Source organism: Juglans regia, chromosome 10 (genome assembly GCF_001411555.2).
Source record: "Juglans regia cultivar Chandler chromosome 10, Walnut 2.0, whole genome shotgun sequence".
Taxonomy (NCBI): Eukaryota; Viridiplantae; Streptophyta; class Magnoliopsida; order Fagales; family Juglandaceae; genus Juglans; species Juglans regia.
The window spans coordinates 6,041,483-6,063,556 of NC_049910.1; the positions used below are offsets into that span (position 1 = coordinate 6,041,483).

At 37.3% G+C, this 22,074-nt stretch overlaps 2 protein-coding genes and 1 non-coding gene across 3 annotated transcripts; 2 read left to right on the forward strand and 1 right to left on the reverse strand.

Annotated features, from left to right (window-relative positions):
* Positions 1–1,217, forward strand: LOC109015585 (dehydration-responsive element-binding protein 1D-like). Its single transcript, XM_018998055.2, has one exon. The coding sequence runs from the start codon at positions 175–177 to the stop codon at positions 817–819; it is 645 nt and encodes a 214-aa protein (XP_018853600.2). The 5' UTR covers positions 1–174; the 3' UTR covers positions 820–1,217.
* A 331-nt stretch (positions 1,218–1,548) lies between these two features.
* On the reverse strand, positions 1,549–21,859 carry LOC108981981 (valine--tRNA ligase, mitochondrial 1). Its single transcript, XM_035694673.1, has 22 exons — positions 21,667–21,859; positions 21,492–21,548; positions 21,337–21,399; positions 19,714–19,770; positions 19,429–19,598; positions 19,269–19,341; positions 12,970–13,035; positions 12,788–12,871; positions 12,049–12,126; positions 11,826–11,909; positions 11,572–11,651; positions 10,245–10,302; positions 9,834–10,136; positions 9,562–9,732; positions 8,667–8,866; positions 6,931–7,333; positions 5,395–5,646; positions 4,812–5,312; positions 3,706–3,797; positions 3,108–3,207; positions 2,087–2,232; positions 1,549–1,906 (listed from the first exon to the last, which is right to left on the reverse strand). The coding sequence occupies exons 1-22, from the start codon at positions 21,799–21,801 to the stop codon at positions 1,732–1,734; spliced, it is 3,348 nt and encodes a 1,115-aa protein (XP_035550566.1). The 5' UTR covers positions 21,802–21,859; the 3' UTR covers positions 1,549–1,731.
* LOC118349763 lies at positions 11,010–11,106 on the forward strand. Its single transcript, XR_004802681.1, has one exon. It is a non-coding gene; the product is annotated as a small nucleolar RNA Z101 (small nucleolar RNA).
* Positions 21,860–22,074: the final 215 nt, after the last annotated feature.

Here is a 22,074-nt window from a genome sequence, read left to right on the forward strand (position 1 = left end):
CTCAACTTTATCCAAACACAAAACAACACTATCTACTTCTATTACACAAGCTCGCTATACTTACTGATCGATCACTGCTGAGTGTTTTTCAGTAAGCTGCCTCTTATTCATTACTCCAACAAACACAGAGAGAGAGAGAAAGTTCTACTTCAAAATCATATCTCACCTGCATAAATGGATGTTTTCTCTCCTTATAATTCCCCAGACTCCGAGAGTAGTAGCTATGGTCGCGGTCTGAACTTTTCCGACGAGGAGCTTCTGTTGGCTTCCAGGAATCCGAAGAAACGTGCCGGCAGGAAGAAGTTCAAGGAAACCAGGCACCCAGTGTACCGGGGTGTCAGGAGAAGGAACTCCGGCAAGTGGGTATGCGAGGTGCGCCAGCCCAACAAGAAGTCCAGGATATGGCTGGGGACGTTCCCCACTGCCGACATGGCGGCGCGCGCTCACGATGTCGCAGCAATAGCGATGCGTGGTCGGTCTGCTTGCCTTAATTTCGCAGACTCGGTGAGGAGGCTGCCGGTGCCGGCGTCCGGGGATGTGAAGGACATTCAGAGGACTGCTGCAGAGGCGGCGGAGTTGTTTCGACCAGCAGAGTCGTTGGACGGATCAACATCGCAGGCGGATGAAGACAAGAGGGAGTGGCCCAAGAGTATTTTGTTTGTGGATGAAGAGGCGGAGTGCGGGATGACAGTGTGGAGGCTGGTGGCAGATATGGCAGAGGGGATGCTTTTGCCTCCACCCTTTTGTGCGGGAAATGATTTTTATATTAATGACGTGGAAGATTCAGCTGACGTGTCATTATGGAGTTACTCCATTTAGTTGTTTCTGTTTTTATAGTACCATAATTTTTAATAGAAGTATATATTTTTAATATTATGCGGTGTACATTTGAGTGTATAACGTTCGAAAATAGAATGGATACTTAAGATGAGACCATTAATCGGCACTTTATATATATATATATATATATATATATATATATATTATAGAGTGCTGATAATAGTTGTGTTCTAGAGAGGGGGGATTGGTGCAAAAATGCACAATCATGAAATGCATTAGAGTATGCGTGTAAACTCTATATGCTGTATGTAACCAAGTAGCAATGTTATGTCATTAACATTTATACATCTCTCTCTCTCTCTCTCTTCTTAAATTTAAGAGTTTTGACAAGAATATTCGTAATAAAAATTCTATGCATAAACTACTATTCACTTTCACATCCCACACTTATAAACTTTTTTTTTTTTTCATAAAGTGTTGAGGTAATTTTTATAGTGTGAGGTGTAGAATAGCGAATAATGACTGATGAAAAGAATTTTTCTATTTGTAGAGCTAGTGAATGAGAGAGAGAGAGGGGAAGTAGGCATATATATAAAAGAAAGAAAACATTGGTTTGCCAATTTTGAAGGAAAGGGAAAAACAAGCGGAAAACCACTTTAATGAAAGAAAACATTTTAGTGTCTAGTTATTTCATTCCACATTATTCTTCCTGGCTATTAATAAACCATAAAATTAAAAAAAAAAAAAAAAAAAAGAAATTTATGGACAAGATTAAAACTATTATCTGCGACTTAATAAAGCGGCCAATATAAAATTTATTCAACAAAACAATGACATGATGCAGATGTGATAAATATGGCCCTCCTCGTTTCCTTCATTGAAGCAAAAATGGTTTACCATGATGAGGTTGGAAAAGATAATCCTGTTGATTGCCAACAAAAAATAATACAGCTAATCCTGTTGATTGCTTGATGCTTGAGCTTCAATATGTTGGCCTGCTTCTTCGAGAGACAAAACCTCCTGCATCAGGGACGCTAGCTTTGCAACATTCTCTTGATGAATGTGCGAAGGGACCTTTTCTTTGTATCCAGAAGCATTCATCATCTTTGTTAGCTTCTCCTGTTGCCTGCAAAATTAACAAAAAAGATTTAACCATCAGCGAGCTGAAAAACTGGAAGGGCATTCTTCTCTTCTGCTTGGCTTGGCTTGCAACCAAAAAAAAAGGCAAGGATCCAAAATGTAATTTAAATCCATATCACCAATTTATTGAAAAAAATGAGATAAATAATTGAAGCTAGAATCTTACTTTCGAATCTCATCCGTCTTTTTCCTGATCTTTTCAAGTTCTGCTTCAGGGGAAAGAGTTCCCTGAAGCTCAAGATAAACAGAGAGGTTTTCATTTACAACCGATACTGCACATCCAACTGGAGCAGCATCATTCTCACTTACTACCTGCATAAAGATAATTTTGCAGATGAGAAGCGTTTTAACCAAATGGTTTTAACTTGAACAATATTCAACATTAATCTCCATTCAACATGAAAAATTGATAGGGAGACAAACAGCAGCAGGCCAGGTCAAAGTATCTATCTCTTAGGGAATGAGATGATGAAAAAAAATTTCATAAGCCTATAAGTGGACAGATACCATTGTTGAACAAAATATCATGTGCTATAACACATCGATGCACATGGGAACATATGATCACAAAAAGCTTCAACAGGAGGAACTACGCAATACAAAGTGAGGACAAAAAAAAAAAATCATCGTCCATGGGCCAGGCATCACATGCATGATTCAAAACTACATGGGAAAAGAGTGAAAAAAAAGAATCTAAGAAATGGTTATCAGCAAAAGAACCACGCCATTACAGCAATAATGTATTGTCCCATTCGTATCTTAGAGGATTCACAGAAAAAATAATTAAAATAGCAAAGAAGGGGCCAACGGGGGGCAGGGAGAGAGGCAAAATGGCTTTAGTTCACAGTCAATGAAACAACAGGTCTGGAGAAGAGGTCTAACAGTCTAACATACAGCTGCTTTAAAATGCATTGAAGTGAAAATGAGCACCACTTCTTATAATGAGAATTATCAAAAACAAACTAACTAAAACGATCTAATCAGCTGGGAATAAAAAGGGACCTATCCAAAACATCAATGCAGCACTAAAACCCTAATCCTGTTGAGCCAAAGGTCTCTCTCGGTGGTAAAGCCTCCGACTTTTTTTTATTTCACTTCACACAAAAAATGTATAGTGTACCCAATGAACAACCAAGAAGTCAGCCAAACTTCATACCACTTTTTTAAAAGCATTGTCAGTGATGTACCTTCAAAGACGATAAATTGGCAAGAGTACTAATCTCCAGTTGATGGTTGCTAATAATCTCCACAACTGCATCACTTCGGCAGAGCACAAAAGCTGGTCGCCTAAGGGCAGAAACACCATAGCAAGAATTAGAGTTATTGAAATGTGCAATTTTCAATTGGGCAAATTAAGCTAAATTAAGAGAAAACTACTTAGATTTACAATTTAGAAAGAAGATGAGGAAATAGAAAATTTGAATTTCCTTGGCATTCTGTCTGATTATTTCGAAATACTTTTTTTCTTGATCAGTTTTAGGAAATTTGTCTCACAAAAGTTCATTAGAGAGGAAATTATTTTAAAGCGCATAAAAGATTCAAGAACTCAGTAAGAGTGTTTATACTAAAACCTAGGTTCCACCCTCAACTATCCACTTTTCTTCCTTCAAAAAATTCTCAGTGATAGAGTCTTGATTTCTTCTTGTGCAACACCATTAATCGTTTTGTGCAACATAGTTAAGTGAAACAATAAACACTCTAGTGAAACTAAAGATCAAAAGAACAAACAAAAGGCTTGGAAAAAAAAAATGAAAAAGAACCAAAAAAAGGATCAATTCCATGTACCTTTCACGTCTTTCATTTGCAAGAGACCTGAGAGATTTCACAACAGAATCTATAAGATCCATCTCATACTCCACCCTTTCATTTGTCCAGCACTGGAACATCAACAATATTATCAGCATTTATTATACCAACTACAAAATATTACAGCTAACTCCATAAACTTTTAGACAGCCTACACAGCATACTAAAATAGGAAAAAGTGGCCATGATGCATGGGAGAAACACAAATATTTCCCCACATATTTGATCAATGGAACACCTCTAACAGAGGGACAAATAATCAATTTAGAAAGAACTTATTGTAAACCTCTTTCAGATATGAATCTATCTGATCCAGAGGGGAAGAACTTACAACAGTATCTCAATTTCAATTCAAACATGCGTTTAATTAAGATTAACATAATAGATGTAAGTGAATCGATCAAGTAGCTGAACTCTAAAGAAAAGTCATTATTGACGGTCCAAGACCATACATATTGATAGATATAACTGTTACTAATTTGCTCAATAGACAGATTGGCTGAAAAAATCATAACTATACTTAACAATAAAACACTAGAAAAGCCCATATGCGGCGAAGATTTTTTGTTGCCTTCGGAAAAAGGAGAGTTCCTCTACAAACTATTCGAGCTAAAATTGATTATTGTTCCTATACAGTTGGAACTATCTATGGGGTATTAGGCATCAAAATTTGGATATTTGTAGATGAGGAAGAATAAACCTTTATTTGACTTGTCTTTACATTCTATCAGCAATAAAAAAAATATGAAGCAAGAGGGAAGAGCCCTTCATCATCAGGAAAAGTATCACATGTCAAAAGTTAGCAAAGTGTTAACTGTAGCACTACTATGCTTAGAAAGTATACACACACACACACACACACCAAGCAAAGTTCTTCTGGTCCAAGTAACAGCCTTCCTGTAAGGTAATAAATGCTCCACCCCACTTCTAGTTAACCAACTAATGGTCCACCTTATGTGTGCCTTCATTTTCTCTTTCAAATTAAAAAGCTACATGACCTCTAAATCAGTAGTTGGATATAATAATTGTAGCTTAACCTTAACCGTGCCTTATATTTTCTCTTACAAATTAAAAGCTAAACTAACCTCAACAACCGATGGGTACTCGCATATCATAATAGATTCTATCCTTGTACCGTCCTTTGATGAGGGAAGGCGCTGCCACAATTCTTCTGTAACAAACGGCATAAAAGGATGAAGCAGTCGCAACCCATTGTCAAGACATAACCAAAGTGTATCTCGAGCCAAACTCCTTGCAGACTTGAATTTTGGATCATTCCCAGCAAAGAAAGGCTTAATTGCTTCAATAAAAACATCACACAGTTGGTACTGCCACCATGAATACACTGTACTTGATGCATCTGAGAACTCATACGATTCCAGAGAAGCTATAGTTTTGGATATAGCTTTGTTTAATACAGAGAGTATCCACTGACAGCTAAATGGCAAGACATCTGGATTTACATTTGTGGGTGGAACATAATCATCTCCCAGCCTGCTCATGGCAAATCGTACAGCATTCCACAATTTATTACACCACTGACGATACCCAACCACTCTTAGGATATCCAAGTTTATTCTATCTGACTGCAAGACAAAATAGTCACACATCACTAAATCATTAAGAAATAGCCAAATGGTTCAAAGAGAGATGGGTACAAGAATGAACCTGGGCAGTGTAAGCTATAAGGGCAAACCGAAGAGCATCAGCACCACACTCAGAAATACCGTTAGGAAAATCTTTTGTCTGCCCCTCTTTGGCAACAACCAGTTCTTTAGGATCCAAGTTACCCTCCTCTAGCCTCTTATGAAGACCATCCAGGGATATCCCATTTATTACTTCAAGTGGATCAATGACATTTCCCAATGACTTAGACATCTTGCGCCCATGCGCATCACGAATCATTGGGTGCAAATAAACCTGCATAGTTCAAAGTGATTCAAACAGACCATATCGCCTCAGTTATGCAATAGATTCGCACATGAAAATGCACACTGGAAAGGAAATAATAAAAAATTCCAAGGATATATACATACGTACTCTTTTCAGGTAAAAACAGTTCATGCATTCATACAGGATTGAACCCATGACCTAAACCTCCACCTCTTGTTGATGGAAGGTGAAGATGTCAAATAATCCAAAGACAATTATCATATATGCATGAATGCCTATGCAGTGAAACTAGCTTTAGCTTATGCCTGCTGCATTGGATGCATACCATATATTACATAAATATGTTAAGGCCTCCATAACCATCAATTGCCTTTACCTTTAGCATACATACCCCTCAACCATACTGACGATTCCATATAAAAAGAGGAGAAATTTTATCCATTATTTTTTGGGTTATAAAGTGAAAACTGAGGGGGAGAACTGTTTTGTTCATTTTACAATAATCTTATATTTGAACCCCCAAATCTTCTTTTATGTAGCCCCCAAATCTTTCTGGCATCAAGGATAGCAAGCAAACCAGAATGAATCAGTGGCTGCAGTAAGAGCCTCAGTCAAGTTCAGGCATGTAGTTTATGGCATATACTGAACACCAACTAAACATGTCAAGGCTTCCATACCGTTGAACAAGCTTTAGCTTCAGATTGAAATTGGGAAACTACTCACATTCCCTGGCATACCCCTCAACCATACTAAAGACTAATCTTTCTGGCATCAAGGACAGTAAACACAACAGAATGTATCTCAGAAGTTTCCCAGTGGCTACAGTAAGAGCCTCGGGCAAATTCAAATATGTAGTTTATGGCATATAATGAACACCAGGTTAATGAGTTGTATGACACACCATAAGGATCTTTCGAGTTTCAGTACCATCATTTCAAAAGACAAAATAATACACCCGCTCACACCTTGTGGATGTGATCATTTTTTTTGTTATTATTTCACATGTGCCCGAGGAATCTTAACTTATACCCCCTCAATCCTGTTATGATTAATGGAAGAGGTATTGTCAAAATTAAGGGAAGAGGGGTACGGTTTGAGCTAGAGCTCATTGGAACAGTGAAACTTATGATTTAGAAGCTTGAAACGATAATACAGATAAAGTAACAACCATCCAAATAAATCCCTAACCTTACAACAGTCTCTGGTAGGTCTATGTAAATTTTTTATTTAACAAATAATTCAGTCCTAATTTAATATATGATTGTTCAAAGGTCATGTTGTGGTCTAAATAATAGGATAATGTAAACTTACCTTTCGAAAAGGTACATCACCTCCCAATTTCATTCCTTGCATCACCATGCGAGCAACCCAGAAAAAGAGAATATCATGGCCAGTTTCCAAAACTGAAGTTGGATAAAATGTCTTCAGATCTTCAGTATCATCAGGCCAGCCCAAAACAGACAATGGAAAAAGACCAGAAGAAAACCATGTATCAAGCACATCAGGATCTTGACTTAAATGAAACTTCCTCCCATTATACAATCGGCTAGCCTCCTCCTGAGCCTCTTCCTCATTTCTTGCAACCACCCAGTGGTCATTGTAAGCACCAACTTCCTTTAGCTCATCATCCTCCAGTGAGACATACCATGCAGGAACACGATGACCCCACCAAAGTTGCCTTGAGATGCACCAATCACGAATGTTTTCAAGCCACCTGTGATGTTTTTAAGGCCCAAGTACACAATTGTAATTTAAAAATCTACTTATAAGTAATAATTACTTAAAAAATTAATTATAAAAGATACTTAAAAAATTAATGCGCTACACATCAACATAAATGTAGCATGCCTGGCGTGTTAGAAATTTAGAATCCAAAGTCACAAAGACCCATCAAGGAAAGTCCGCCCACCCCCCCCAAAAAAAAAAAGTCTCCTTGAATAAAATCTAGATATTTTTTGGACTGTTACCAAAATCACATTCTTCAACCAGTTCGTATCATATTATAAGATCAACCAGAAGAAACTAAGATACATCAGTGGATATTATTTCAGAGCATTGTTCTAGAGTGTCTTTAAGAATATTACCAAAATTACATTCTGCAGTCTTTTATTATCAGAAAATAAAAAATTTATTAAGAAGAACTAGACATAGCCCAAGTACACGGGACATATAAAAGAGCAACACCTAAGGCTGCGTTTGGATGTTGAGCTGAGCTGAATTGAGTTATTTATGATTAGTAGTGAGTTGAGTAGTAGAGAGAGTTATGTGGAGCTCATCTAAACTGAGTTTAAAATGTGTTTGGATGTTAAGATAAGTTTAATACTTTTTATGGAAAATTGAAAAAGGTTGTGGGTCTCACGTATAAAGATACTTTAAGTTGAAAAATGTTGTGGATCCCACGTGTAAGAAGGTTTTGAGTTGGGATGAGTTTAGTAATTTGAGAGTTGAGTGTTTAGACCAATGTTTTAAATACCGTACCGGATGCTATACCGGTCAAGGCACTGGAACGAAATATTTCGGTACCGGTACCGTTTCGGGATAGCGTTTCGGAATAACATTTCGGACTACTCGATATATAAATAAATTATATATAAAAATTATATTCCAAAATAATAGTCTATATATAAATAAATTATATATAAATACATATATATATAAATTATAAATAGTCTAATCTGAATTGTTGGTTAAAAAATAAGCTTGTAGTTTAGAAAAAAAAAACTGGCTGAAATATCGGCCTTTACCGGCCGGTACGAAATAGATATAATACCTATACCGGCCGGACGGCCAGTACTAAAAATTTCGGCCGTACCGGCCGGTACGGTACGAAATTTAAAACTATGATTTGGACGTTAGACTCAGTTTAAAATTAGACTAAACTTTTGGGAACCAAACGCAGCCTAAGTCTGATAGGCTAGGGACACATTCTGCAGTGTCTTTCAGAGTGATGTTCTGAAAATTTTTCATGTCCTTTTGGATTTTACTTATTTATTCCTTCATGATGTGACCATCTGAAATTTACAAAGCGAAGTAAAACAATATCTGACCTTCTCCAGTCAGCAGAATACTGTTTCGGGATGATTTCTATCCTCCTGTTTTCTTCATCCATTACAGCATCAAGAGCTTGCCTCCCCAAACTATTGCAACTAACATACCATTGAGGTTTTATAAGTGGCTCCACAACATCATTGGTTCTTGAACAAAGGCCCAGCCGCATCTCATTATTTTTAGCACCTCTATAAAAGCCCTAAATGCAAAGAAGGCCTATGTCAATGATAAAAAATAAACATCATTACGTAGTTAATACAAGTAAATGAATGAAGACCAGAAACTAAACTTGGGCAGTCTTTACAAGTAGTAAAACATGAAGAATATATGTAACTTAAACTCACACTGCAACATGAAGTGTGAAAAAAATTTGAATAGACACAAAAGACATACAAATAGCATGAATTACAGAAATAATTTTACATGTTTTAGGCAGCTTGATTGGCAACATTAACATGCACGAATGACGTGAATACATAAATAGCAAGAAATACAGAGATAATTAACACAGAAGTTAGCTGGTGGGTCTGAGGAGTTCGTTGGGCTGAAGTGGCATACTGCTAGGGTTATTGACAGCAGATAGATGAAACAACCATTTTGGTTCAAATTGAAAAATCCAAGAACCAAATTTATTGTTGTTTGAAACCTAGAGAGTTCTTCAAAAAATTGCAGAAGTCGTGGACCAAAGCATGTAACCTAACTCAGTTGATATCCTCTTGCTAAAATCTTAATTTGGATGGTCATAAGTAACATAATGTTGATATTCAAATTATTTTTAAAAAATATCTAGGGTCGAGGATTCATCAATAAGATTTTCACATCTACAATAAAAATTTTATATTGCCTCTGTTATTTGAGAATTAACTCATGTACAGACTACTATAGTACTGATACCTTCTTTTGTAATGCTTCAGTAACTGCCTCTCGGGCTTTAAAACGCGGCAACCCTACAAACTCTGACCCACCATTGCTGTTTATTTTTCCATCATCGGTAAAAATGTTGATGAACTCAAGATTGTGACGCTTGCCAACCTCAAAATCATTCGGGTCATGAGCAGGGGTAATCTGCAGTACCATGAATGAAATATGAGTTTTGTCATCCTGTAAACAAAAAAATTCAAAAGAGAACTATTAAAGTAAGCATACTTCGCCTAAAAAAGATTTACCTTGACAGCACCAGTCCCAAACTTCGGATCAACAAGAATTGCATCACAAACTATGGGAAGCTTTCGTCCATTAAATGGATGAATGGCAAATTTTCCATGAAGATGACTGTACCTTGGGTCATCAGGATGTATAGCAATAGCAGTATCTCCAAGCATAGTCTCCACCCTAGTAGTGGCCACAACAATCTCACCAAGCTCGCCTTCCAAAGGGTAGGCAAATGAAGTTAAAACACCGAATTCCACAGGTTTCTCATATCCTGGAACCTTTAGTGGAGTCCTTTCTTTGATCTCAACATAGTCTACCTACAGAACCAGAAGCTACAATAATTTAGAATCCATTAAACAGACATTTTTAATAAAAAAATACAAAAGAATCCACTATAAACGTGCCTCTTACAGGAAATGACTTACCTCAATGTCAGATATTGCAGTCCGCAACACACAATCCCAATTCACTAGGCGAAGATCTCTGCAGAAAAGAAGATATAACATTAAAACTCCAAACAGCATAAAAATAGAAGCACAAATAAATCAGAAATGAGATTAAAGAGGTGAAAGGAAAGGGCAAATACAGCAGGAATATTGAGGTCCAATTTGATAAAAAAAAAAAAATACTTGAGCGGACAAGAAACATTAAGCCAGTCCCCATTCAAATGAGGGAAATTTCAGAACCAAATATTTTTTATATATAAATAATCGAAGATTCTTATTTTTTTGATAAGTAAATAATTGAAGATTATTAATAAACACAAAGGGCACAGCCCAAGTACATAAGTATATAAGAGGAACGCTTAGCTAGTTCTTTTGTTCTTTTGTACGAGGAACACCTAGCTAGTTGGGGTTGTCAGGTGCATTTTGGTCTATGGTCCTATGTTAGGGAACCTCTCCAAAAAGTAGACAAAGTCCAAGTACACAGTGAGTATACATAAGAAATTTGTTAGAAAATATCAAAGACTAATGGAGAATATGTATAATGAAGTGGATAAGTTTTTGGAAAGTGCAACACCTACAACTCTTTTACAACTAATGTCCAACCTATTTTACAATCAACCAATGCAAGCATGCCACTTCATTAAAAATGAATTTTAATTTTACAAAAGTACCCTCCAGTTAATATAGAGTTATAAAATAGTTGTAAGTTGACCATTTTCCTAAACATTCAATAAATTTTTCGTATATTGGTATTTTAAGATTCAGTTCTGCTTAAAAACAGTTAAATTGCATCTGAGATCTTTCATTGATGCTTTATCACCTTAGAGAACTGGTTCCATCTTTTATTTTGGGTTTTCCTCTTGCATAGTTTCCATGTACAATGGATGGCATCCTTTGCGTTTATTAATAAAATCTCTATTACTTATCAAAAAAATTATATCCATTGTTTATTACAATTATATGTAGGGAAGCTAACAAGTATGAAGAATGACATGCATAATATAACCTTCAACTAAATTTGATACGTCTAACTTGACTAACACATCACATACAATAAAAAGGCTACTTATCAAGTAGGAAGCTTTTTAAATCACATTGGCCAACAGATGCTTAAATTTCTACTGGGTTATCTGGGACCAAAAAAGAGGTCAAAAGTTTGAAGAAAAAATGTGAAGGAAGCAATGAAACAAAACCAAATTCAGAAGCAGATCATATCTCACAAATTATGGACAAAGCCATTTTTATAAATTCGTGTATGACTGCCATGCTAAAGAAAATGTGAATGTTATCCAGATTTTGATCTCACCTATAAATAAGGCCTTCCTTGTAAAGCCTAACAAAAGCCTCAGTCACAGCCTTTGATCTTTTCTCATCCATTGTAAAGCACTGAAAAGTAGGAAAAAGTAGCAGATCACAGACTGAGTTTGGGGGGGGAGGGGGAGGGGGAGGGAGAATGTGAGACTTATGAGTGAATCTGATTGGAAAACAAAAAAAAAAAAACTAGAATGCTATGTTTTATCCAGAACAAGTAAAACTTAGTCACATAAATTAAATGCATACCTCACGAGACCAATCTAAAGAGGCACCCAAACGACGCAACTGTTGCAAAATGGTTCCACCATACTTATTTTTCCAATTCCAGACCTTTTATTTCAATAGAGTCCAACCAACAGAATATATAAAGGTTAGAATAGGTCGAGCAATATATGAACATGATAATTGTGAAGGGGTCTATTTTGTGCTCAGAGGAAGCTAATATTGGTTAGTGATAGTTAGAACTCACTTCAGATACAAATTTCTCACGACCGATATCGTGCCTAGTTAATTTGCTTTCACGCATTATCTTCTTTTCCACAACAACCTGAGAGGAAAAGAAGAAGAAGAAGAAAAGCATCTAACATATTAAATCAATCAAATGGATAAAAATATAAAGAATATTCAAACTCATCCACCAAACTTGAGCACAAATATGGATTTATTGCATGGGTAATTAAAGCATTAAACATGGGCTACATTAGTCACAGTTGTTTCTAGGCAAAGGCATATGACAGATTGAATTGACGCCTGACAGCATTGACCCATTAACAGGTCTTCTCCTTGACCAAAGTCCAAGGCCACATCAGATTGATCTATGCCATATAATGGGTCAGATTGCAGAGGCCCCATATAGCTGTCACTGGACAGGCTACAAAGCTCGGGCAAAAAATTAGCAACACTGATGTCTTTGGGTGCACACTGAGGAGAAACCGTTTGATTAAACATGATCACATGCATGAGGGACATGACCGACAGAACATCTGATAAATATGCTGATGCACAGAGAGCCTTTTCAGGGCATCATGCCAGAGAAAAATGTGAGTTCCACGCCGCCCCCCAACAAAAATGTAACCCAAAAAAATTGCAACTGGTGTTCTCAAAGCTACATCTCACTCAGTAATACAGACGTTCATGATAAGATAAAAGATCAAATTGAATCAAAAGATAACCAAACAACTTGGTAAAGGAGGAAAAGAAAGAAGAACCTGTGTGGCAATCCCAGCATGGTCCACCCCAGGGACCCACAAGGTATTGTATCCAGACATTCTCCGCCAGCGAATAATGGTATCCTGCATGCAGTATACTGGTTCACACAAAAAAAGGAAAAAAACAATATGGAAGATGGAGTATGCACAGCATAAACATCAATTTTGGGCAACCACAGTACCTCCACAGCAGCAGTAAGTGCATGACCTATATGGAGGGCACCGGTTACATTTGGTGGTGGCAAGACCTGCAAAATAAAGGAATCAATTTAATTCTTTTTTAAAACTTTTTTTTATTGGCAACGGGTGTCCGAAAACAAAGTCCAAACTAATTTCGGGGGTGCACAAGCCGTCAGCAAGGAGTTTCCCGCAAGTGCACATTGGGTAATTCAAGGGGAAGTTCCCCCAGTCTGATGTTGCCTAGAAATTGTTTGCACCCAAGGGGATTTGAACCTAAGACCTAAATGGAGCATACCACCAAGAACAAGGCCTTTACCACTTGAGTCAACCCCTAGGGGTTTGTTTTTTAAAACTGATTTCAAGTACATAACCTGATAATGTAATTAAATTAGGATGATATTTATTATGATTTTCGTTTCCATTAAACATGGTTCTATTTACACGACTCGCATACAAATTGTCAATTCGCCTTATATATTTCTTTTCATTCTTCATATATTTATTATGCACTTTTACCTAGAACTGTTTTTCATAGATAATCGAGAAGTTTTATTCATTAAAGTAGGCAAAACCAAAGTATAAATGGAGTATACATGAGAATAACCTAATTAGATTTCACAATCGAAAGGAGAAAATCATGGACATTTAGCCCATTACAAACTATTTTCCACACCCGATTGTAAACCCTGTCAATGGACAGCTTTGTTGTCCATATTTGTTTCCAGATTTGTTTCCTTATTTATTTCCTTGATTTATTCTTTTGTATAATTAGCATAATATTTGACAGATTGTATTGGGATAGAATTAGCATATACTTATTACTTTCCATGTATAGAACTCTTTGTACAGTTTATATGATAAACCGAAATCACAAGGCCAATTCATTCGGCCATTTCACACAAACCTGTTTCTTGACATGGTATCAAGAGCCGTCGACTAAAAACTCTTGCTTCCTTCAATTATTTTTTCTCATTTTTCCCGATTTCAGGGGTGTCTTCTGGTGTTTTGTTCACGTCTGTTTTCTGTCTTGAGGTGCATCCAACGTATTTTCTTGGTGTTTCAGCAAGTTCTGTCTTCTCATGTGGTGAACCTGACGTCAGTTCTTCGTGTTTTCGACAATCGTGGTTCTCTTCTGCAACCTTTACGCGTCTTTGAGTTTCAGTGGTTGTCGGCACAACCCTCTCTTGTAGTTCTCGGCATGTCCGTGGTTGTGTGGCTATCAGAGTAGCCTTCTGGTGGTTGTTCCTTCTCTTTGTGCTGGTGACTGCTATCGGAACAATAGTCTGTTGCTTTTGGTGCCCTTCTCTTTTCTGCTCTAGGTATTTCGGTACTTCTGTGTGTTTGTGGCTCTCGATTTTTCTTGCTGAACAGTGACTTGTGCCCCTTGCTTCCTTTCACAGACAAGTCCAAGGTTCTCTCATTTTATTTTGGACTTCTTTGAATTTTTTGTTGATGTGCTTTTTGTCAGAATTTATTTATTTGCGATGGACTCAGCACCTGTGTGTTAAGTTCACGGGCACAAATTACTCTACTTGGGCATTTCAGTTTGAACTTTTCCTCGAGGGAAAAGATCTTTGGGGCCATATTGATGACAAGGATGTCGCCCAAACATCCAATATTGACAAATCCAAGGATTTAGGGGCTTCTCCTTCATGGGCTGTACTTGATGCTCGGATTATGTCTTGGCTTCTTGGTTCGGTGGAGCCACATATTGTTACCAACTTGCGAGCTCATCACTCTGCTTGTCTCTTTCAGTTAGAACATGTATTGCCATGTTTCAACGTGGTAGTCTTTCCATCCAAGACTATTACTCAGCATTTCTGACTCTTTGGCATGAATATACTGATTTGGTTACAGCGGATGTTCCTGTTGCCGCTTTTTCGACTATTCAGACTCTTCATGAGATTAGACGGTGTGATCAGTTTCTTATGAAACTACGCCCAAAATATGAATCTATTTTCTCCTCTCTATTGAACAGATCTCTTGTTCCTTCTCTTGATATTTGTTTTGGTGAGTTACTTAGGGAAGAATAACATCTTAGTATTCAAGCTATTCTAGAGCACTCTCATAGCAGTTCAGGGATGGCAATTGTGGCTTATGCTGCCCAAGGACGAAGACCACCTATGAATTCTAAAAAATTGCAGTGTTTTTGCTGCAAGGAATATGGACATATTACTGCCAATTGTCCTAACAAATATTGCTCTTATTGCTAGAAGAAAGGTCACATTATCGAAGAATGTCGTATCCACCCCCAGAATCGTCATGCCTAAGCATTTCAGATTTCTATTATTGCCCCTCCCGCAACGACTTCTACAGCACATGGCTCTTCTCCAGGTGCTTCCTCTATTCCTGCACCTCCTGCAGCAAATTACTGCACACTAAAAATGGTGCAACAGATGCTAATTTCGACATTATCAATAATGGGGTTCCAAAGTAAAGATTCTACTAAACTCTGGTACATAGACTCGAGGGCCTCTAATCACATGACGAATACTCTCACCGCTCTGTATCATGTTCAGCCCTATGTTGGTCAATCTACCATTCAAACTGCCAATGGCAGTTCTTTGCCAATAGTTGCTGTCAGAGATGCTTCTTCTAAATTTATTGATGTGTTTCTTACTCCTCAACTTTCCACGAATCTTATTTTTGTTGGCCAACTAGTTGACAACAATTGTGCTGTTAATTTTTTTGGTGATGTTTGTGTTGTGCAGGACCAAGTAACGGGAGAGCCGATCGCGAAGGGACCTAAAGTGGAGCGCTTGTTTCCACTATTTTTACCTGTTCCAACACTTTATCCAGTTTCTTCTATTAAGTCTTTTGCTTATAATAAGGTTCCAGATTTGAGTATGGTGTGACATCGTCGTTTAGGCCATCCCAATACTTAGATCTTATCTCATGTATTGCACTCTGATTTTCTTGGTAATAAAGAACGTTTTTCTTTATCTCTTGAGTGTGATTCTTGCAAACTTTTTTTTTATAAGTCTCACCCAAAATAAAAGAGGGCATCACTTTTCCAAGGTGATAAAGCATCAATGAAAGATCTCAGACGCAAAGTCTTGCAAGCTTGGTAAAAACAAAACTCTTCATTTTCCTTTGCATGCTAGTAGAACTTCTCATTGCTTTGATCTTATACATAGTGATGTTTGGAGACCTTCCCTGGTTAGTTCACATGAAAAATTTAAATATTATGTGACTTTTATTGATGATCATAACAGATTTACTTGAGTCTATTTTCTTCGCTTTAAATATGAGGTTTTTCATACTTTCACTGAGTGTTTAGCGTATGTTGACAATCAATTTTCTGCAACTATTAAGACATTACGCACAGATTCTGGTGGTGAATATTTGTCTACTGAGTTTCAGGCATTCTTGACTTCTAAAGGTATTATTCATCAACATTCATGTCCCGCTACTCCCCAACAAAAATCGCCATCTTCTTGATGTGGTACGTACTCTATTGTTAGAATCATCTGTTTCATCCATGTTCTGGGTCGAGACCCTGAAAACTGCTACTCACTTGATTAATCGTTTACCTTCCCAAGTTTTACACATGGAGTCTCTTTATTTCCGCTTGTTTACCAAGCAACGTAGTTACCATAATCTCTGTATCATTGGCTGTATATGTTTTGTGCATTTACCTCCTCATGAGCAACATAAATTATCTGCTCAATTTGTTAGATGTGCATTCTTGGGATATAATGTGTCAAAAGGGATTTGTTTGCTATGATCCTACATTACATCGTACATGCATTTCTAGGAATGTTATTTTCTTTAAAAATCAACATTTCTTTCATGTGTCCTTTGTGCCCTCTTCTTCTATTGTGGTCCTTCCCTCCTTTGAGCAGCAGTTCTCAAATCTTCATCAAATCAGCTCTCACTTTAAACCAGGTATTGTGTATACGAGACGCTCCGACCCCTAGTCTCTTCCAATGGCTCACCCGATATCTGATCCTACCATGCTCCAGAATCAGTCAGTTACAGCACCTCAAGAGCCTTTGGTACGTCGCTCTCCTTGAGTTTTTGTACCTTCGGATAGGTATGGGTTTTCTTCTTCTCGCCATTCTATATTAGCTCTAACTGCTGCATTGTCCAATTTTGATATTCTCACATGCTACTCACATGTTGTCAAGCATGACTGTTGGCAACAAGCTATGCAAGAAAAAATTGCCGCTCTAGAGGCCAATCACAACTGGGACATTGAGTCTTGTCCTTCCACCATAGTTCCCTTGGGTTGCAAATAGGTTTACTCAATCAAGGTTCGATCTGATGGAAGTTTGGATTGTTATAAAACTCAACTTGTTGCACTTGGGAATAATTAGGAATATGGTGTCAATTATGAAGAGACATTTGCTCCTGTGGCAAAGATGACCATTGTTCGTACAATTCTAACTCTTGCTGCTTCTAATGATTAGTCACTACATCAGATGGATGTCAAGAATGATTTTCTTCACGGGGATCTTAAAGATTGTATTTATATGAAGCCACCCCCAGGATTGTTTCCCTCTCCAACCTCACGTGTGTAAACTTCATTGCTCTTTATGTTCTCAAACAAGCTCCGAGGGCCTAATTTGATAAATTTCGCACAACTACAATTTTTATTCAAGGAGAGCAAGTATGACACTTCATTGTTTCTTTGGAAATCAGACATGGGTATTGTTCTTTTGGTTTATGTTGATGATATTGTGATCACTGGTTCCTATTCTGCTTTATATGAAAAATCTTGGGTCTCTCACATATTTTCTTGGTCTTGAGGTGCATCATACTCCTTCTGGTATTTCACTAAATCAACATAAGTATGCTAGTGACTTGGTGGCTACCGCTGAACTACAGGAGGCTACCTTTGTCGATACTCCTATGGAATTAAATGTCAAGCTTTGCAAAGAGTTGTTGATCCCAGTTTATACCGGAAGTTGGTAGGTAGCCTTGTCTATCTAACCATTACTAGACCAGATATTTCTTTTGTTGTATAACAAGTCAGCCAGTTTCTTCAGACTCCTCGTCATCTTCATTTGGTTGTTGTCCGTAAGATCATATGCTATGTTCAGGGCACTTCTGCCCATGGCTTATTTTTTCCTGCAGACAATTCTCCTCGTCTTGCTGCTTATAGCAATGCCGAATGGGTTGGTTATGTTGATACACGTCGCTCCATCACTGGTTGGTGCGTGTTCTTAGGTGATGCGTTAATCTCCTGGAAGAGTAAGAAGAAAGACAAAGTTTCTAAGTCATCTACAGAATCTGAATTTCGGGCAATGTCTCTTGCTTGTTCCGAAATTATTTGGCTTCAAGGTTTGCTTGCTGAGTTGGACTTCTCTGAGACCGATCCTACACATTTACACACCGACAATACAAGTGTTATTCAAATCATGACCAATCTTGTCTATCATGAGCGCCCAAAGCATATTGAAGTCGACTGTCACTCTATCTGTGAAGCCTTTGAAGCTCGTGTTATCACTCTTCCACACATTTCCACTAAACTACAAATTGTTGATATCTTCACCAAGGCTCTCACTCACCATCGACATTCTAAGTAACAAATTGATGTTTGTTGATCAACCCACATCAATTTGAGGGGGGCTGTCGCTGTCCATTATTTGTTTCCTTATTTATTTCCTTGATTTACTCTTTTGTACAATTAGCATAATATTTGACAAATTGTATAGGAATAGAATTAGCATATACTTATTCCTTTCCATGTATAGAACTCTTTGTACAGTTTATATGATAAACCGAAAACACAAGGCCAATTCATTCGGCCATTTCATACAAACTTGTATCTTGACAAACCCCTGCTTATTCTTTGTCCCCTCCACATTAGCTACTAGTCTAACCTCCTACATCGAAACCCACCCAACTACAATCTCAACCTAATTTACATACACCATGCACCAAAAATGTTAATTTCATCAAACCACATAACTTAAAGCCAATGTGTAAATATCATCAACAATTTGCCATACGAAAGCACCCAATTTTTCCCAAATGATTGCCCCTTACGACTGAAAACATGGATTACTTTAAGGGTGAAAAATAGAAGTCTACCCAACAAGTACCAGAATTTTTGCAATGAAGTGGGAAGTATAAATCTACCTAAAGGTATACAAGCTATGATCGTTTGATCATATCTCACTACTCAGCGACATCTAGTCGTACTCTTCAAGTTTAAAACCAGCCCAAGCCATACATGAAAGTTGTTCTTAAATCGCATGAATGTAATATATGTTTCTATTCAGAATTTCCTTTGTTATAGGAAGACAGAAAACAAATAAAAAGAAAAAAGAAAGATGCCCATAAAGAAACTCACAATAACAAACGGGGCCTTGGAGCTTTTCGCATCTGCAACAAAGAAACCCGATTTCTCCCACCATCCATACCACCTAAATCAGCAAGCATAGAAGACAGATTGTAAAAGTTTTCAATTATGACTAATTTGGGACAGGAAAAGACAAAAAAGTCACACTCACGATTTCTCTACTGTACTAGGACTGTACTGCTTTGCCATTTGAAGAGACATTTGTTTCTTCTCGCCAAAAGGTGTTTCTGGGTCAACAAACTCCTTAGGGTTCTCTTCATCCCCACCACGCTTTACTGTTTTCTTGTCATTTCTTTTCAGAGGAATTGATGCTTGTTGTGCCTAAAAAATGGAACGAACTAAACATTTTATCACTTTTCATATGTAGCAATAAATGATTAATGCAAGGCATAAAATTATATAATCCTGAATACCCAAATTAGTTTCTTCTAGTCACCTGAAGTTTAGCAGCTTTCTCTAAAGCCTTTTGCCTTTTCAATTCTTTCTCCCTTGCCTGCCAAAATCAAATACGCAATCAGAATCACACAAAGCAAAGAAATCCCAGGAACAAAATGTAACTGCTTCCTGAAGAATCACTTCCAGCACCTTCATATTCCACGAGAAAATAAGAGAAATATACTAATTGCGGAAATATAACAAGGATATGAAGTAATAAATCAAAATAATAAATAAGCAAATAAATAAAGAGAAAGTCATCACCATCGACCAGAAGAGAACCTAAAAAAGAATTAGTGCAATAAGAATAACATAAATGACTGAAATACCATAGTTTCATTAGCCACATACATAACTAAGGCAGCGCCCTTTGGACCCACCCCTAGGGAGGCAAACCTTGGATACATGACCTCACCACCAGAACCATGAATGTACTAGGTAATCCAAGGGAACTCTTACAGTGGAATCAAATCCAAAATATCTGAGTCTACTCGTCCCAAGTCCATTCTTTGACCATTAGACTGCACCCTAATGGGTGGTTGCCATAGTGTAGATATGAAGAGAGTGGAGATAAATAGTAATTAAAAAAACGAACTGTCGGCATTTTTATCCTTTGGGGAGAAAATTATGTTGGGCTTAAGTGGACAATCTATCATATTTTCCTCACATTCTCCTTCTCTTCTCTTCACATTAACAAGCCAAATGCCAAGAAATAGAAGCATAAATGCTCCCTACTTGTTTTTCCTTTTTAAAGTTGGAGAAACACCTCTAACTAGGTGTTGGCACTTGTATACATCTTGTGTACTTAAGCTTCCCCTAATCTTCTATTGATATTAATACAATTTTTACTTGTAACAAAGAAAAATTTGGAAAAAAACATACTCGTAAAAGAAGTTGGAGAAAACAGAGTATATGTGAGCACCGATCCCATATTTTCCTTAAAAAATCATGCTAAATCATGATCGATATAAACAATTCCTCAAATGGGCTTCAGCCACTATGAATGAATTTACTTTGAAAGAAAATGGTTACAAGCATCAGTTTCATTAATAGGGATAGCACCAGGATGAAAATGCACCATGCACCTATAAAACAGGTCAAGATCCCTTATATGAATTTCTAGGGCCTTTTTTTTTTTTTGCCCCGAGGGGGGAGGGGGAATGCATAGAGTACAGATCCTACATTTATTGAGTATTTAATGATAACGAAGAGACTTTCGTGTGGACAACGATGAATATTGTAGGGCCACACACTCTGTATATCTCTCCAAAAATCTAGTCCCTCGAATTTGGGTTAGATTTCAAGGGGATCTCAACGCAAAACGAATTCGCTTTCTGACCAATCAAATTAAACATGTGAAGCATGAAGGGAGGAAAAAAGACCAAAGTTTTTTTTTATTGAACAAATGGCACCAAAAATACAAGTGCAAATAATCAAATACCTCAAAACCAGCAACTCACGCCGAGAGAAAAAAATAATGTATTACATCTACAAAAATGCGATAAATATGTATACCCAATACATGCATACATACACAGAACTACATAAACGGAAATTTTCCTCCATAAATTACGACTATATTTAAAAAAAAAAAAAAACTTTAAAAAGGTAGAAAACAAAGAACCTTCTCTTCTTTTTTCTTCTTCTTCTCGAGGTCTTCTATACTGAGCGTTTTCTCCGAATCGCCCTACGAAATTCGAACGCATTACGTTCAGAGACTCGCATTGAAAGGAAAACAAACCGAACGTAAGCCAGTTGACAAAAAACAAAAGCAGTAACCAGTCGTTCGTTCTTCTTCTCAGCACCATCTATTTCCGGCCTTCTCTCCGAATCCGCCTGAAAAATCAGGGAATTTCCAGATTAACCAAAATGGGGTCCCAGCAGAAAAATAACCAAAGAGATTCTATAATAAGAAATGAAAAAGAATATCTCGGTGGCTAATGAGTAAACTTACCATTATGTTTGTTGCTGAGAAAGATCGGGGAGAATAAACTTGTGAAAATGGTGACCTGTGTAGGCTGCGGATATGGTCTGCAAAGTTCAACAAGAGTAGCGGCTTTTGCAAAACCCTGGCATGGAATCCCAGCATATAAAAACCCAACCCTAGCGTTATGTTTCCGCCGGCTTTGGCACTGAGAATTTTATACTTCTACTGTTTTGCTGTGTCCAATAAGAGCATTGGCATTAGTCTATGCATATCCATATCTAAAGTCATATTTGGATAATATGATCCTAAAATCATCCACATTGACTTATGCATATCTATAAATTTGGCTATCTATGAACAGTTGTTATCTAAATTCTATTCACCCTACATATTATATTTTAATAATTAATTCTCTCTCCTCCCACTCTCTCTCAC

Excerpts from the sequence above, each read along its gene's own strand:
- LOC109015585 (XM_018998055.2), top strand. The coding sequence starts at position 175 with ATGGATGTTTTCTCTCCTTATAATTCCCCAGACTCCGAGAGTAGTAGC.
- LOC108981981 (XM_035694673.1), bottom strand. The coding sequence starts at position 21,801 with ATGCTGGGATTCCATGCCAGGGTTTTGCAAAAGCCGCTACTCTTGTTG. Across the intron at positions 11,910-12,048 it reads GTGAGAAATTTGTATCTGAA|GTCTGGAATTGGAAAAATAA; the intron begins GTGAGTTCTAAC and ends TTGAAATAAAAG. Across the intron at positions 5,313-5,394 it reads TTATAGCTTACACTGCCCAG|TCAGATAGAATAAACTTGGA; the intron begins GTTCATTCTTGT and ends TTTGTCTTGCAG.